This window comes from Mesoplodon bidens, assembly GCF_964165515.1.
Source record: "Mesoplodon bidens genome assembly, chromosome: 20".
Classification (NCBI taxonomy): domain Eukaryota; kingdom Metazoa; phylum Chordata; class Mammalia; order Artiodactyla; family Ziphiidae; genus Mesoplodon; species Mesoplodon bidens.
This window is the reverse complement of record NC_138181.1, coordinates 31,084,554-31,100,730: the sequence shown is the minus strand read 5'-3', so window position 1 is coordinate 31,100,730 and position 16,177 is coordinate 31,084,554. Positions and strand designations below refer to the sequence as shown.

The following is a 16,177-nucleotide window of genomic DNA, read 5'->3' as shown; positions in this document are numbered from 1 at the left end:
TCACTCAAAATAAAAACAGGCAAGTACACGCGCCTCTAGAGAGTTTCTCAGCACCGACTTGGAATTCAAAGCACTCGTTCACACGTACATTGTGCCCGTCTCTGGAATCCACACGTAAACTCCCAAACCAGCACGTGGGGATGCCACATTGGAAAGGACCACCTGACCGTCCCTCGAACCTAACTGCCCCTTTGCGTTTCACAGGAAAAAAGGCAACTCACAATATTGTATTTTTAAATAAAAAGACTTTATTCATGAAGTAAGATAGCAGCTAATAGTTTAAGGAAGGCTGGGGGAGATATTTCTTTCACATGGGGGCACACATGCACCTTGGAAAATATTTGGCAAAGTCATAAAATTAGCATTTTTAGTCACCTGTAAAGTGCTGAGACATTCATCTCGGGTGGACCTGCATTGTTTATTTAAACATCCCGTAAGTAGAACATTGATAGATAACTACACGTGGAGCATAGCGAACTCACGGATCACTCGTGCACGACGCCCACAGACGGGGCCCTAAGTGCCCGTCTACCGACCAAGGGCCACCTTTCCTGTGTCCTGTGTCCGCCGCCAGCACCGGCGCCCACCCTGACCGGCACCGTGCGTCCTTTAGAACATGCATTCAAAGCTAGAAGCGTCCCCGGTCGACAGATGCAAACACAGCAGGAAAGGATGGACCAAGACACCTTCTACATCTCCTGAGACACTAAAACACACACATCTCCAACGTGGATATTTTGGCATTGACGCTTGAGTCTAAATGTTGATAGGCACAGAGGATTTTGGTTCAAAGCAAACATTATTTGTGAAATGTTACAGATAACATAGTGGCTAAAACTTCGTTAATTTTTTTAATAGAAAAATGCGATATAAAAATACTACTTTGTTAAAAATATACAGTACACGCATTATACCACTTTGGAAAACTCAGTTCAACTCAGAAAGCATATAACACCACCTGGCCTGGTATGTGTTACCTGGCTTTCCTCATTGTTACAAATTCTATTCTGGAGTTAAAAGATATACAATATAAATAAAAGTAGTGAATCTGAATCAAGTACAATTACTTTAAGAATTGTTAATAAACCCCTCCACCAGTGAATATGCTGTATTTCCCCATGAGCTCTGAGTCTGCAAGCTCTCTAGGCGACAGGCTACGAGAACAGGTCTGCAGCGTCCTGTGTTTATTAAGGACCACGGGGGTCAGAGGTGCAGCATCCTCCCGGGACCCCCACCCACTCAAACACGGCGTCCACCCCCCTTCCTCATGCGCGTTCACACGGGGCTCCCCTGCGTGGGGTGGAGGGAGGCGCTGCCGGAGAAGCCTCCTTGACGATATTGCACTTTTCGGCCCCGAGACGGCTGGCGATTCATGCCCAGGCAGCGCAGATGTGGCAGGACCGCTCCGGGTGTGTGACTTGGCTGAAAGGCCACCCCCGGATCTTGACCCTGGCTCACACATTCAGCAGGGGAATCTGCCAGACCATGACGGACGAGGCCAGCTCCTCCGGCCGCTGCTGCCTGGCCTTCCTGCTCACCCGCCGGTGGCCCTGTCCCCCGCAGGCCACCAGCACGGAGCTGGCCTTGGCCTTCCTGGCCCGCCGCCCTCGGCCCGGGGAGCTGCAGGGGAGCCGCAGGGGGTCCTGGACCAAGCTCTCCTCTGAGCGGGGCCCCAGGGAGCCTGAGCCCTGGGAAGGCGTCGGGGACCCAGACGTGGAGGAGACGTCGCTGGCCTGGGCGAGGGAGCCAAGCGAAGACCCCAGCCAGCTGGCGTCGGGGCCGCTGTGGCTCGGGCAGGGCCCGGGCCCCTCACCGGGGAGCGCGTCCCTCTGGTCTTCATCCTGGGGGTCGGCACCGGGGGGCGAGCTGTCCCTGGGTTTGTCTCTGTCCGCTTTGGGGGCGGCTGTGGCCACGACCAGGAACTTGACGGGCCCGTTGTGAGCATGGTAGGAGACCAGGCCTCGTCCTGAAAGGGCACAGCGCTCAGCAGGGCCCCGCATGCCAGGCAGGGCCCCGGGCACCCCCCATCCACACGGTAAAACCCAGCACTCGACAGCTCAGAGTGAAAACAGCTTCCAGACCACGTTCTCGTGGATTTCTAGTGAAGTCCAAGAATGCCCTCAAAACCATGGTCTAAAATACAACCGTGGTTTTCGTCAGCGGTTATCTCAGCTCTGGTACTTGCATTGTACTTTGAAAGTGATAAAGTAGCTATTTTCCTGTTCTCTGTATAAATGCCTTCTCGCCTGCTCTAAGATAATGTATGTAGGAAAAATTTTCCTAAATCTTGGTTTTAAAAACTTAAATGGGGGGCCTCCCTGGTGGCGCAGTGGTTGAGAGTCCGTCTGCCGATGCAGGGGATACGGGTTCGTGCCCCGGTCCGGGAGGATCCCATATGCCGCGGAGCGGCTGGGCCCGTGAGCCATGGCCGCTGAGCCTGCGCTCCACAACGGGAGAGGCCACAACAGTGAGAGGCCTGCATACCGCAAAAAAAAAACCCCAAAAAACACAAAAAACAACAACAACAACAAAAAAAAAAACTTAAATGCCTGAAACATGTCAATGTTAGGAATAAGATGCCTAAACTAGTTTCCTGCCATTTTTCATTTCAAAAAGATTCTGTGGTTTAGAATAAGTTAGTCCTATGGTATTGATTAAAATGGGGGCTCTTCAGTTCAAGGGTGATGTGAATTGAATTTTAAAAGGAGCACCAGAAACTCCCTGTAGGTCTTTTTTATGCAATGCAGACTCCCCCATAACACCGAGACTCCAAGGGCCAGGCGGGAACGGGATGTCCATTTTTAAGCACCTCGTAGGTAAGGTGACAGAAATGGGGGGTAGATGCCCTTTTCACCAAATGCTTTGAGGCTGAAACAGGGCCCTGGCGCCTCCCTCCCACTCTGGCCGAAGCAGAGGACATCACAGGATTCCTCAGCTGGGCGAGGTGACTTCCTCAATGAGCTGAAGGACAAGTCAAGAACTCCACCAACAGCAGGTACTGGGGGAGGGTGAAGGGATGGGGACGCCCAGACACCGGGCATGGAGGTGTGACCTGACGCGACAGCCCAGGGGAACATCCCAGCATCACCTGGTGAGCCTGAATGTGAGTGTTTCCTACACACCTGTGGTCCCCTCCCGGACACACAGCCAGAGGAACCCGAGTCCCTAAAAGAAGGGGTGGCCAGAGGAACCCCCACAGAGGCACAGCACGTAACACACAGAACAGGAGACAACTAAATACCCACTGTACGTCACATGGGGAACAAAGCCACGCTACAGAGCAGTGACACGCATGAGCTACAGTCACGTGACCAACAAGGATGCGCCTCAGAAATAATGTGGAAAGAAAGCAGTTGGAGAGGAATACCTACACTATGAGACAATTATAGAAAATGCGGAAATGGCACAAGTAAAGACTTCTTTTTTTAAAAAGGTACAAGTTAGGGCTTCCCTGGTGGCGCAGTGGTTGAGGGTCCGCCCGCCGATGCAGGGGACACGGGTTCGTGCCCCTATCCCGGAGGATCCCACGTGCCGCGGAGCGGCTGGGCCCGCGAGCCATGGCCGCGGAGCCTGTGTGTCCGGAGCCTGTGCTCCGCAACGGGAGAGGCCACAGCAGTGAGAGGCCCGCGTACAGCAAAAAAAAAACAAAAAAACAAACAAACAAAAAAGGTACAAGTTAGCAAAACTATGGAGAAAAACCAATGGAACGGTGACGTGAGACCCAGCAGGAGATCAGCTGTTTGGTTGTCGGGGGAGGAACGTCCCCCCAGCTGTGACATGAAGGGCTTCTGACTCCTGAGCCTTTACCACTCAAACTGCCCGTAGTCACCATGTACAGCTTCTGCGTGTATCACAGGCAGGTCATAACGGAGAGAGCAGTTAAGAAATGAATACACCAAGTTGGAATTCCATGATCCTAACAGGTGGATCATGACAATAGGAATTTATCTAAAGCACAGACCTATTTGCAGTAGACCCGTGAGAGCTTGTTGAGGGAAGGAAAGGCTGCCTGCAGTCAGAGTGAAATCCTCCAGTGTTGACAGCAGGAAGAAACTATAGATGGAGATCTTTATTAACGTTTCAATGAGTTTCCTACAAATCTTTTTCTCTGAGAGTTATTACATAATCGACATAAAATTTTAAGATCTTGGTTTTACTTAACTTACGGAATTAACATTTCTCTGTATCATTCCAAGCTCTCTGCAAACATCATTTTCACTGGCTGTGTTACGTTCTAAAATGGCAACGTGACCACTGTCTTAAGCGTCTCCCTACTCCTAATTTTGGATGTTTAGGCTGTTTCTTGTTCTTTCTGCATCATGGTTTATTCCTAGATTTGGCTGCTTCACGAGACAGACTCCTGAATCGGAAACCCTGACTCCTGACGCAAAAGCATCTTCAAGTCCTAAACGCCAATGTGCTTTCCAAAAAGGCTGTGCCCGTTTGAACTCCCCACAACACTGCAAAACAGCACAACTGAGCTTTCTCAGATGCTGGGCCTCCTCCTTTGCAAAACATAAAAAGCATCCATTTTCACTGAGCAAAACTGTATAGAATGATCAAAACCAACAGCTGGCAAAAAAGGTAACGTGCAAACACGTCTTGGGGATAAGGGTCTCCCTGGACCACTGACGTCAGAAACGGGAAGACAAAAGTATGACCTGATGATTCAAATTAATAGACATAGTCTTTATAGTAGGAAAGAAAGGAAGGAAGAAAGGAAGGGAGGAAGGGAGAGAGAAAACCACCTAAGTAATTTACACTGTTTAAGCAAAGACACAGCTGACCACAGACCCAGGGGCTTGACGAGAGTACAGTACAGGACAGAGGCCTGGGAGATGCAGGCGCTCAGGGGGTGTACTCACCAGTCACCTTGGGGATCCCCTGCAGACGAGGGACGGGCAGGGCCACCACGACGCCCAGGCTGGTGCCGACCATCAGCAGGCCGTGGCAGACGAGCAGGCTGGTCACAGACAGCCGCTGGTGTCCTGGGGGACAGGAGAGGCTTGTGCCCCACAGTCTGGCCTCTGCAGCCCACACGCTGGGGCAGGGGCCCTGGGAACTGCCCGGAAACCCTACAGACCCGCCAGAATGCTCCCCGGGCAGCCCCGAGCCCTCCCGGCCAGCGGGTGTCACCGGAGCCCTAGCCACACACTGTGACTCCTTCAGCCGGACGAGCAAGAGAGAGATCTGGGGGGCGTCCTGGCTGCACCCCGGCACAGCACGGCCACGGCCTCAGGACACATGCACGGTGCTCTCAGCACCGCTGGGGTGGCCCTTCCAGAGCCGATCACACACCCCTGGCCCGAACCCTCCATGTAAATCATCCACTTCCTAGCAGAGCTGCACACACACACGTATACACATGCGCACACACGCACATGTCAGACAGCAGCCCTGTGAGAGCAAGAGCCCCCCTAGGCAGGTAAGAGGAGACCTCACAGGTAGGACGGGCTCCCAGCGCAGCCCGTGCTCAGCATCACAGGGGAGAGACGCAAGCGACCACCCAAAGGTTCCGTCGGACGGAGACCACTCACAGCCTCGGTGGGGAAGTCCAGGAAACGCGGATACCAAACACTGGAGTCCAAGGGCTCTGGAGCTTCTGGCTGTTTGCTCTGCTTTGTTTTGTTTTGCAGTCGAGGCTCTGAGGCCCAGAGGGGTGGGTCAGCCTGACAACGTTAGGAAGTGGAGTGAAAGGTGCGTGTCTCCCCGTGACTCTCGTCTCAGGGACTGAGGCTGGGCCCCGAGCATCCCACCCCTGCCCTGACCCTGCCCACAGCACCACCACCTTCGACAGGGGCTTTAAGCCCCTCCTGGCATCTCTGCTCAGCACTGAAGCTGGAGAGCAGAGAAGGGTCGTGCGGGCTGACTCCCAGGAGGGACTGGAGGGCACTTCAGAACAGCTGGATCCTTCTGCTCTCCAGAAATGAGTCATTTTCAGTATCTCTGCGTTTGATCTAAGTTCATCTCAGATAAAAAGCATGAAAACAAATGGTCTAAACACCAAAGCCAAAGGCAGGTCACCATGTCCACTGAAGTTATTTTATGGTTATTTAGGCAACGGAACACTGAAACCAAATCGAGACAACGGCTACAAAAACTAAAGATATGGTTTTACCTCTAAATACAGGCATATTTTTTGAAGAAAAGCTAATGTATTAAGTTCCCAGGAACCCAAATGCGTGCCCATGGGAGCAGCTGGGGCTTTAGAGACGCCTGGGACCTGCGTGTCTGTCTACACCTGGGCCGGGAGCTGTCATTTCCAAACGCCAGGGAGAACTGCAGAAGCCATTTAGAAACACGGCTTTGGGCACAGCTCACAACGATTGCTATCCAGGGGCAGGTGGTCCCATCGTGGGGCAGCCCTTTGGAGAGGAGCTCCATGGACCAGGGAACGTCCCAGGACACACGGGTGTGCCTTCCAGAGCAGAAGCCTCACCTGATGCCACGTGACCTAAAGATTCCCCACAGCTACGCTCGAGACAGAAAGCAAACCCGCAAAGCTGAGACCCTCCTCTCCAACCCTCCTGGAACCTTTGGTGGAAGCAGCTGGTGGAGGCGACTTTTGGAACTGGCTCACTGCTCTGTGTTTTGTTTTGTTCCAGGGAAGTACGGCCTCCGCCACTGCCCTGGTGCACGGGGGCAGCAGGTTACTTTCCATCTGGATATCTTACTTTTCAACACCAACGTGGAGAATGTCATGACAACAGGATGGACAGGGGACAGAGCTATTATTTCCCTTCTGCAGCCACTTTCTGAAGCCACCCTCCTGGAAGGAATATAGAAACTGGGGCAGTGGTATAGCCCTGTGGTCCTAGATGTGAATAAATTTCCTTTTTAACACACGAAAGTATTGGGAACAATAAAAACAAGCAGACTCTCATGACGTGGTCTCAGGGCTCGGTTCAGAGGTTGGCTGTGGGTTTTTATATCATTTAAGTCCACCCACACCCTCATTTTGGCAGCCAAGTCCTGCATATAAGCGAAAACTGTTTGTATGAATAAACTGTTTTGTGATTTATTTGATCGTCCTGAAATATTTTGGTCTGGGAAACTGAGTTTCCTTTAATTCTTCTCCAAAAAAGGAATTTGTGAGTTATATTTTCTTTCACAGAGAATATATCATTTTTAAAATATTGGCCTAGGACTACTAAAGAAGCAAATGAAATACTTTTAATCTACCACTTGCCTTTAAAGAAAACTAATGAGGAAAAGGGAATTTCAAACAGCCCACCTCCACAGTGAGGGTTAACAGATCCTCATAAAATATGATGTGAAATATTTCCAACCACTAATAAAAACATTAAGAAGATCTTACTTTCAAATTACAAAGGATAAAAGTTTACTACTTATTTTCATTCATAAATGCATTCTGAAAGTGACCTTTTATCCCCCTTAGGAATTTTCCCGCCTCTTTGCCTGTAAATAGCATATTAGGAACATCTGACTTTTCGTCCTGTCTCCAGCTTTTACATCTGTGTTACGTTATATGCAGTGAAAATCTGGGAAACTCTCTAGTCTTTGTAAAGAAACTCCTCTCTCCAGAAGTGGATCTTTCTAAAGAGAAAGGACAAAACAATTCAAAGGCACAGAAGGTGCCCTGTGTGGAGTCGGGATGGGGAAAAGTCAGCATGTGGGGAAAGGTTACGAAACATGACGAGAAGGGGAAAAACTACACGGTCGGTGGGAAAGACCAAGGGAAACAACCCCGGGGCTTCTGGGAGGTGCTCCTGGGAGGACACCCCCAAACCTTCACTTCATCATAACAAACGTGAAGGCAGGGAAAACCGGGATGTTTTTCTTTCTAACTAGTTTGAAAGCCTTCAGTTCCAGCGAATGATGGTTTGTTCCATTTTCAAAGTGGTCTAGGATTCATCTTTAATTTCACATATGAAAGTTTAACTGAATGGTAATTAGGGAACGTGGACATTTTCCCATTCTGGAGGGTCTGCAGACAGAGCTGCTGAGAGGTGTCCAGGCTACTCCTTGTGGAAGCGCCAGCTGGGGCCTTCTGAGCTGGCCAAGCTGCGGGCAGAGGGGCCACCCACTGAGCATCAAAGGGGGAGGTGGGGCGGGAGGGGCGGGGCAGAGACGCCTACAAAGGCTGCAGTTGGCGTGGGGCGGAAGTGAGTTAGCGACAGGAAGGGGCAGGGGGAGCTGGCTGCTGTGTGATGCGCGCTCTCCGGGGACCCCACTGTCCTCTCACACGGGGACACAGGAGCACGGGGAGGCCGGCCAGGTTTATTCAAATGCTCGCAAGAAACACACAAACAGGGGAGAGAGTAGGAGAAGCAGCCAGCCTTCCAAGTGTGCTTGGAAAGGCTATGACTGGAACCCACTCCCGGCTCCCACCCGGGACAGAGACCAGGGAGGCGGGCAGCTTAGCGCCAGATCAACTGCTGGTTAAGGAAGCTGCCGGTTAGCTCAGGATCATCTGCTGGTGAAGGGGCTGCTGGTTAGTGCAGGATCAACTGCTAGTGAAGGGGCTGCTGGTCAGCTCAGGATCATCTGCTGGTTAAGGAGCTGCTGGTTAGCTCAGGATCAACTGCTGGTGAAGGGGCTGCTGGTTAGCATGGGATCAACTACTGGTGAAGGGGCTGCTGGTTAGCGCGGGATCAACTGCTGGTTAAGGAAGCTGCTTGTTAGTGCAGGATCAACTGCTGGTTGAGTAGCTAGTAGCTGCTGGTTAGCACAGGATCAACTGCTGGTTAAGGAAGCTGCTGGTTAGCTCAGGATCATCTGCTGGTGAAGGGGCTGCTGGTTAGCGCAGGATCAACTGCTGGTGAAGGGGCTGCTGGTTAGTGCGGGATCGACTGCTGGTTAAGGGGCTGCTGGTTAGTGCGGGATCAACTGCTGGTTAAGGAAGCTGCTAGTTAGCTCGGGATCATCTGCTGGTACAGGAGCTGCTGGTTAGCAAAGGATGGCACCAGAGCCCAGGGGACACGAAACCCACTCCTCGGTCTGTTCCCTAACTCATAATTAACCTTGAGTCTAGTTTAAGTTGCTGAATTCCCTTATGATGTGGTTGATGGTTCTTAGAAGTTACACTGACTTTTGTATTAGATAGAAAACTGTGCTACTTCATTTGGTTACGTCACCCCTGGAAAGCAACGTGCTCACTCGGTGGGGACCAGGTAAGGCTACTCTGACGGGGGGTGGGGGTCTCAGCACTTTTTCATCCAAATACCCCCTCCCCTGACTGTTCTGGACGAAGAGGAAACAGCTGCATCCTGACGTGACTCATGCAGCCTCATGACCCGGAGGAGATGCCGCCCTCTGAACCATGGGCTGTAACCACCTTGGGGGCCGGGAAGGTTGACCGACGGCCCCTCGAAACGTGTGTGCTGACCCCAGGCGTCGTCATCCACTGTGTCTGCCAAGTATGATGTGGTTTATGGCAAAGCGCTCGAGCTAATGGTGCTCAGAACAGAGCTCCACACCGGACAGAAAGATGCAGCTCATCACACGAGTCACAGTCCACAGGGGAAAGCACACTGAGACCTCTAGGGAACTAAACAGGGTTCTCAATTCTGCTACAAAAAAGGCATGAGTTATAGTATAGTATAGTAAATTTCTTTTTCAAATTGTGTTCTTTCTGGCCGGGGAAGTCTTCATCTCTAGAACCTACTGGAATTTTGTATTCCAGTGAGAGCACGAAAGGACAGTTTACACGTTATTGCCGTATATACGTAAAAAACCCATTTGGGCAACGTCACGAACACAACTCTAGAATGAGGTTTACATACGTGTGTCCAGGATGATGGTGGTCCAAGGACCTGCAATTCCACAGGCTCACACAGGGTACAAACACGCACTGACACAAGTATCTAAGTGTCAGAGAGGACACAATGAAACACTTCTCACCGTGAAACACTGGCCCAAGGGTAAGACGATTCAAAGAAGGACAGACAAGACATGGGTGTCTGGCCTCCCTGTTACCAAAAATGTAAGAAAATCAGACCAACGTCAGACGCCTTTCTGAGGACCACATTCAAGAGCAACTGCCCGGGCGCAGCAAGAGGACTCTCATTCTAAGTGTCCCTGATTTCTGCTCTAACTGTCCACCTTCCTCACAGTCCACCAGGTCCAGCAGCTACAAACCTGGGAGTAAAATATGAGATGCAGACAAAGCACAAAATCCCCGGATATTGGTGAACTTGGAGGTATTTCGCACACAGCAGGCAGATGTGGGAGAGCACGCCACCCAAAGGCTCCTTCTGCATGGGACGTGGGCTCGGGTGAAAGAGCCCTAAGTCCTGACACAGGGGTAGGAGGCCCAGGGTGGCGGGGGCCCCGAGGAGGGAGGCAGGGACTGTGTGCAGTGATGGTGACAGCAGGCGGGGGCACACCTGCCAAGGGGCCCGGGGACATGGGGCCACCAGGTGTCACCACCTGACCACACGGTCTCCTGGCTCCACAGGAACCCAGGCGGATCCTGACCTGAACAGTGAAAGCCACGCGGGTGGATGAGAAACAAGGGAGTCGTTAACTGGGGGGTGGAAAGAAGGAAAGAAATCAAGGTGAAGCCGGTGGCCCAGGTGCAAACAGGTTATGTGGTCACGGGTACGTGACCGCTGGGCTTTGCTCCAACGGGGACTGGGGACTCGAGCGCCCTGGGAGGGCTTCCTGCACAGGTCTGTTCACGTGGTGTGGGTGGGAGCCCACGCGCTGCACACCGGATCTTTCTCTTCTCCAGCCGGAAGCCGGGAGATGAAGCCAACGTGGGAAAGGAGGGGAATGCCGTGCAGCGTGAGCCTGGTCCTTAAAAGGCCTGTGCAGATGTGGGCCAGTACACACCAGGCACACACACCTGTACACAGCAAGCAACACATACACATACGAGTTACATACACACACACATTTGCAACATGCTTATATACACTAGCCACACGCCCGTACATAACAAGCCCACACGTGTACATACTAGCCACACACCCGTACATAACAAGCCCACACGTGTACATACTAGCCACGCGCACATACATAACAAGCCCACACGTGTACATACTAGCCACGCGCACATACATAACAAGCCCACACATAAAAAGCCCACGCGTGTACATACTAGCCACACACACATACATAACAAGCCCACGTGTACATACTAGCCACGCGCCCGTACATAACAAGCCCACACGTGTACATACTAGCCACACGCCCGTACATAACAAGCCCAGGTGTACATACCAGCCACACGCCCATACAAAACAAGCCCACATGAACATACTAGCCACACGCCCGTACATAACAAGCCCATATGTGTACATACTAGCCACACGCCCGTCCGTACCTAACAAGCTCACGCGTGTACATACTAGCCACACACCAGCCACATGCAGCTCCCACACCCCACTCCCGCACCTTGGCTGGTTTGACACCCGCTGCCAGGAACACCCTTCCCGCGTGGGGCTGGCGGAGCCCCGTGGAGCCCCCCAACCAGAGAGTCTCCTTTTCTCTGACCTTCAACCTCAGATCCTTGCCCCTGCCCCCTGCCCCAGTGCTTTATTAACAGCACTAAACCGTCTGCGATGGGTGGCTCTGACCTCTAAGAAGGGCGCTTTAGTTCGGGTCACCCGACAGCCCCGAGCCCCGGCCCCGGGGGATGTGGCACCGCCCACCAGCGCCCCAGGGCTCACCTGGCAGCATGTGGTGGACGGGGGTGGCGACGTTGACGTCCTGGAGATGTTTGAGCGTCTCTGTGTGGAAGAGGCGGAGCGTGGACCCTGAGGTGAAGGCGATCCAGATGCCCACGCCGGCAATGGCCATGTGTGAGACCACCATGCCCTCCTCCTGGTGGGCCTCCAGCTGGCTCTGCGGAGACCAAGGAGAAGGCGATGGCGGGTCGTCGGGGGTACAGCACGGAGCTGCATCCCATGTCGCCGTCACGGACCTGCCCTTTGGGCTGTGCATGAAGCCTCGGGTGGCGCTGTCGTCCCCCCCATGCCAGGGTGTCCAGCTGGCGCCGCGGATCTTACCTGCCCTCAACCACCTACAGCAAGGGCACCATCACCCCAGATCCGCAGGTGCTGAGCAGCGCCCCTGGACACCTGTGGACCATCAGCACCCCCAAACCTGAGCAGGAATGAGGGCCACGTCTGCCTGCGAGGAGGCCTGTACGGGCAGCTAAGCCCCGGCCGAGCTCTCAGGGTTCCCTCGGTGTCCAGCCCCGTCCGGTCCCCGGGTGGCCACCTGCTGCTTCTCTGTTTGACCAGGTCCTTCCCGAGCCTCCGGGCTGTGCTCCGCCCCAGGTCTCCATCCTGACAACCCTGCTCCACGGGGCCCCCGAGAGGGAACTTCTGGAACTTGTCCCCATGGTGGACGGGCCGGTGCTGGGCAGCTGTGGTCCCTGCCTACCAGGGATGGGGGGGCAGGTGGGGTGAAGCTTGGAGACACAGTGAGAAGAAACACTAGCCTCAAAGAAGTCCTCTTAGCCCACAGCAGGTCACAATCCTGCACAGCTCTCTAGCCTGAAAAGAGGTAACTTAAAACCCCCTAGGAAAACAGGCTTACACCTCTGTCCCCTTCCTCAAGGACTGAGAACAGTGCGGGAGGCCCTTTACGACCCACTACGCGGACAAGGGGGCCGAAGGCGCCGTCCTCGCACGCCTACCCGCATGGAAAGGGCTCGCCGGTTAGCCCCTCACGCTGCACCCACGCCGCGCGGCACTCCCGAGCTGGACCGAGGCGGACACCTGAGTCTCTGATTTTATCGGAAGGGAGGCTGCCCGTCCAAGAGCACCACACCTTGTTTTAAGTGAAGACTGCAGCTGGACAGGCAGGGCTGGAGAGCGGCATGGGGTTGTCCTGAAGCCGGGACTCAGGCGTGACAGTGATTCTGGAGTTTGCAGACGCCCCCGACGGCCTGAGCGCCCAGTCCTGCCATCACCACCTGCCCGGGGCCACGCGTTCCCTCCAGAGTCCCCACGCACCTCCCGGAAGGGAAGACGAGGACCCTGCTCTCGGAGTGGGCAACTGGCTCGGGCCCTCGGCCCCTCCCGCAGCCAAAGCCGGGGGGCCACCGTTCCCTCTGAGACGCCCGTGCTATGCTCACCTCCACAGACACCTCCCTCCCCGCACGTGTGCACCCTCCCACAAAGCGACCCCGATCGTCACAGGTCTAATGTAAACACGCGTCAGTGGGGACGGGCCGGTGCCGGCGGCTAGGAAGGAGCCCCGAGTTCTTACAGAGTGAGTCCTCCTGAGTAAACACGTATGACTGGAAACGCTGGGCCACACGGCAACTCCACGTTTCACTTTTTCAGGAAGGACAGACTGTTCTCCAGCAGCTGCCCCGTTTCACGTCCCCACCAGCGATGTGTGCAGCTCTCGACTTCTCCACGTCCTCTCGGCACTTGTTAATGTCCCTCTTCTATTGCTGTCATCCTCGTGGGTGTGACGTGGTGTCTCATGGTTGCTTTGGTTTGCATTTCCCTACGGACTAAGGATGGTGCACACCCTTCCCTGTGTGGCCGACTGTGTATCTTCTCTGTAGAAATGTCCGTTCAGATCTTTGGTCCGTTTCTGAACTGGACTATTTTTCTTTTGATCGTTGAGCTGTAAGTTATAGAAGCTGTTTGTTATGCACACTTGGCAGATACAGGATTCGTAAGTATTTTCTGCCATTCCGTGGGTCGTCTTTTCACTTTGTGGACAGCCTGTGGAGCTGGCTTGGGCTGCCCTGTACCACAGAAACAGACATGGCTTTCCTCTCTGGCAGGCTTCAAGGGGAATAGCTTCCATGCTGTTTTGTGAACCGGTACAGAACCCCTCGGAGGAAGCCCACTGCCGAGACCAGGGCTGCAGGAAGCGGGAGCACAATCCCGCGTCCCACTGCCCCGTGTATCACCGAGCAGTTAAGGTTTCAGTAGCAGAGCGGCACCCCCCACCCACGTGTGCTGAGACTTGGCCTCACAGCTCTGTGTCTCTGAAGAGGAAAAGCCCGGCTGGTCCTTCAGGTCAGCTCAGGACAAAGCGCTCACGGCTCCCGGAAGGCCATCTCTGGCAGAGCAAGGCGGCTTCCAAAGAGAGGTTAAAAAGGGAAGAAAAGGGCTTCCCTGGTGGCGCAGTGGTTGAGAGTCCGCCTGCCGATGCAGGGGACACGGGTTCGTGCCCCGGTCCAGGAGAATCCCACATGCCGCGGAGCGGCTGGGCCCGTGAGCCATGGCCGCTGAGCCTGCACGTCCGGAACCTGTGCTCCGCAACAGGAGAGGCCACAGCAGTGAGAGGCCCGCGTACCGCAAAAAAAAAAAAAGGGAAGAAAAACGTCACATGACACTGAGAAGTCCTTGTGCTACCTGAGCGTAAAGGAGCACAGGTACTTGCTCTCCTTCTGGCTGCTGGCTCTTTCACAGTTACTGTTGAAACTTCTTGTGGAAGAAGCGAGAAAGTCACGGTCTGCTGGTCCTCAACCCCAGTTTCTTTCTAAGAACTCAGCAAGCCCGGGGAGGAGGGAGCCCAGAGCCGCTGCTGGTCGGGGCCCACCCGCTCCCTGCCCTCCGGTGGCTCCGTTCGGTTACTGCCTTGGCCGATCCACTCCCATCCTCTGTCTTGCGGGCCATCTTGTCCCATGCGTCCTGCATGCTGCTTCCCAGCCGTCCTGTGGCCACTTCCACCGCTGCAGCGTCTGCCCGGATCCACCATTGTCTGCTCACGGGTCTTAGGCGTCTCACAACTGGCTGTTTTGCTTTACAGAAGTGCCTCATTCGGCAAGATCTACCTCAGATTCTCCCTCTCTGTCCTCCACCCACGGGGAGTGGAATTTTCCCGATAGAGTTCTGGAACAACCTTCTCAGTGAGTCTTCAGTCCCCAATCTCACCCCCCTTTCAACTCCTTGCAAAACAAAGATCCTCGGAGGAGACAGATTTCCTGGCGTCTGTCCCTTGGTTAAATCCCTACACGGCTGCCGTCGTGCACAGCATGGCGGGGCTCAGGACGTCACACGCCGATCTGCCTCGGGAACGGAGCCAAGCGCAGCTGCCCTCACGGTCACGGCCTCGGCCTCGGCCTCGCCAGCGCTGCCCAGACGGGCCCCATGAGCGCTCACGGCAACAGAGGCTGAAACCCCGGGAACCGAGGAGGGGCCCGCACGCTCCTGCGTGCGAGGGACCAGGTGCCCTCTGACCACACCTGCGCCAACCCCACGTCCCCACACTCGGACTCACCCTGTTTCCGGGCAAAGGTCCTCCAGGAACCGCCTTCTCACGTCCTGACACACAGCACTCCTCCTCTGAGATGTCGTGCGTTTCTGCCACCTGCTGAAGTCCTCCTCTCCCCGGACAGGGCGGCTTTACGGGCCTGTGACCCTCGTGGGGTCTCAGGCTCAGAGGGCTCCACACCTGGCATGATGCTCTGGCTGCTGGCATCTCGGAGTCCGGGCTAACTGACATTGGACGTGGGGCCCTGCAGACGCCGCAGCCAGTCCTGACCCCAGACCTGCCCCCAGGGGCCAGGTAGCTGGTGTTGCCCTCACCTGTTCTGGCACCGCACCTGGCCTGTGAGTTCTTCTTGGGCTTTGGGTTTTTTCTACAGGACCTGTACTTCTTAAATGCATGACACGTTTGTGCTGGATGATGGGTGATGTGAACAATAATTTATCTCTGGGATGCTGGCCATTGTCTCCCACCTTCTCAGAGGCTTGGTTTTCTGTGTGCAAACAGGAACTTTGGGCAACAGGGTGTCTGAGTCTCCTGCCACCTTGAAATCACGCGGATCTGAAGGTCTCTGCAGAGGAGCAGGGCCGGGACCGGCAGAAGGTGTTCAAGAACCGGTCTGCCTGCCAGCTTGGGCCTGTCGCCTCTGTGCCCTGCATTCGTGTCTTTCTATACGATGATGGGAATTTGTCTCATCAGGAAAAAAATGCATCAACTCAGAAAATGCTCTGCTACTAGGTCACCTTTAGTATCTTATGCATTGCATTCTTTCATTCTACTTTTCTCTTCAACGTCGGGGGTAGGGTTGGAAGGAAAGTTTTTTCTTCTTCTCCTGTCCTTCTGTCTGTCTGTCCTGAGTCAGGAACACTGCACATTGCAGAAAATCGAGAGTAAGGAAGAACAGGTCTTACTTTAAACAGCTCCAGTAATTAAACCGAAACTACCTGTGAAATCGGGGCTCCGAGGAACAAAGCTGTGAGGGCAGCACCTGCAGAATCCACAACAAACTGCCTGCTCCTCAACGTCA

The 16,177-nt window shown here is 54.1% G+C and overlaps 1 protein-coding gene across 2 annotated transcripts in view; it reads right to left on the bottom strand.

The window, feature by feature from the left end:
* Window positions 1-225: 225 nt before the first annotated feature.
* The window catches only part of ARHGEF10 (Rho guanine nucleotide exchange factor 10), an 88,305-nt gene continuing 72,353 nt past the window's right edge, over window positions 226-16,177 (bottom strand). For both annotated transcript variants that reach the window (XM_081221006.1, XM_081221007.1), the window contains 3 exons: window positions 11,637-11,811; window positions 4,866-4,988; window positions 226-1,966 (listed from right to left, as the gene is read on the bottom strand). In XM_081221006.1, coding sequence (XP_081077132.1) covers window positions 1,455-1,966; window positions 4,866-4,988; window positions 11,637-11,811 — 810 coding nt within the window. In that variant the 3' untranslated portion in view covers window positions 226-1,454. The remainder of the gene's footprint in view (window positions 1,967-4,865; window positions 4,989-11,636; window positions 11,812-16,177) is intronic.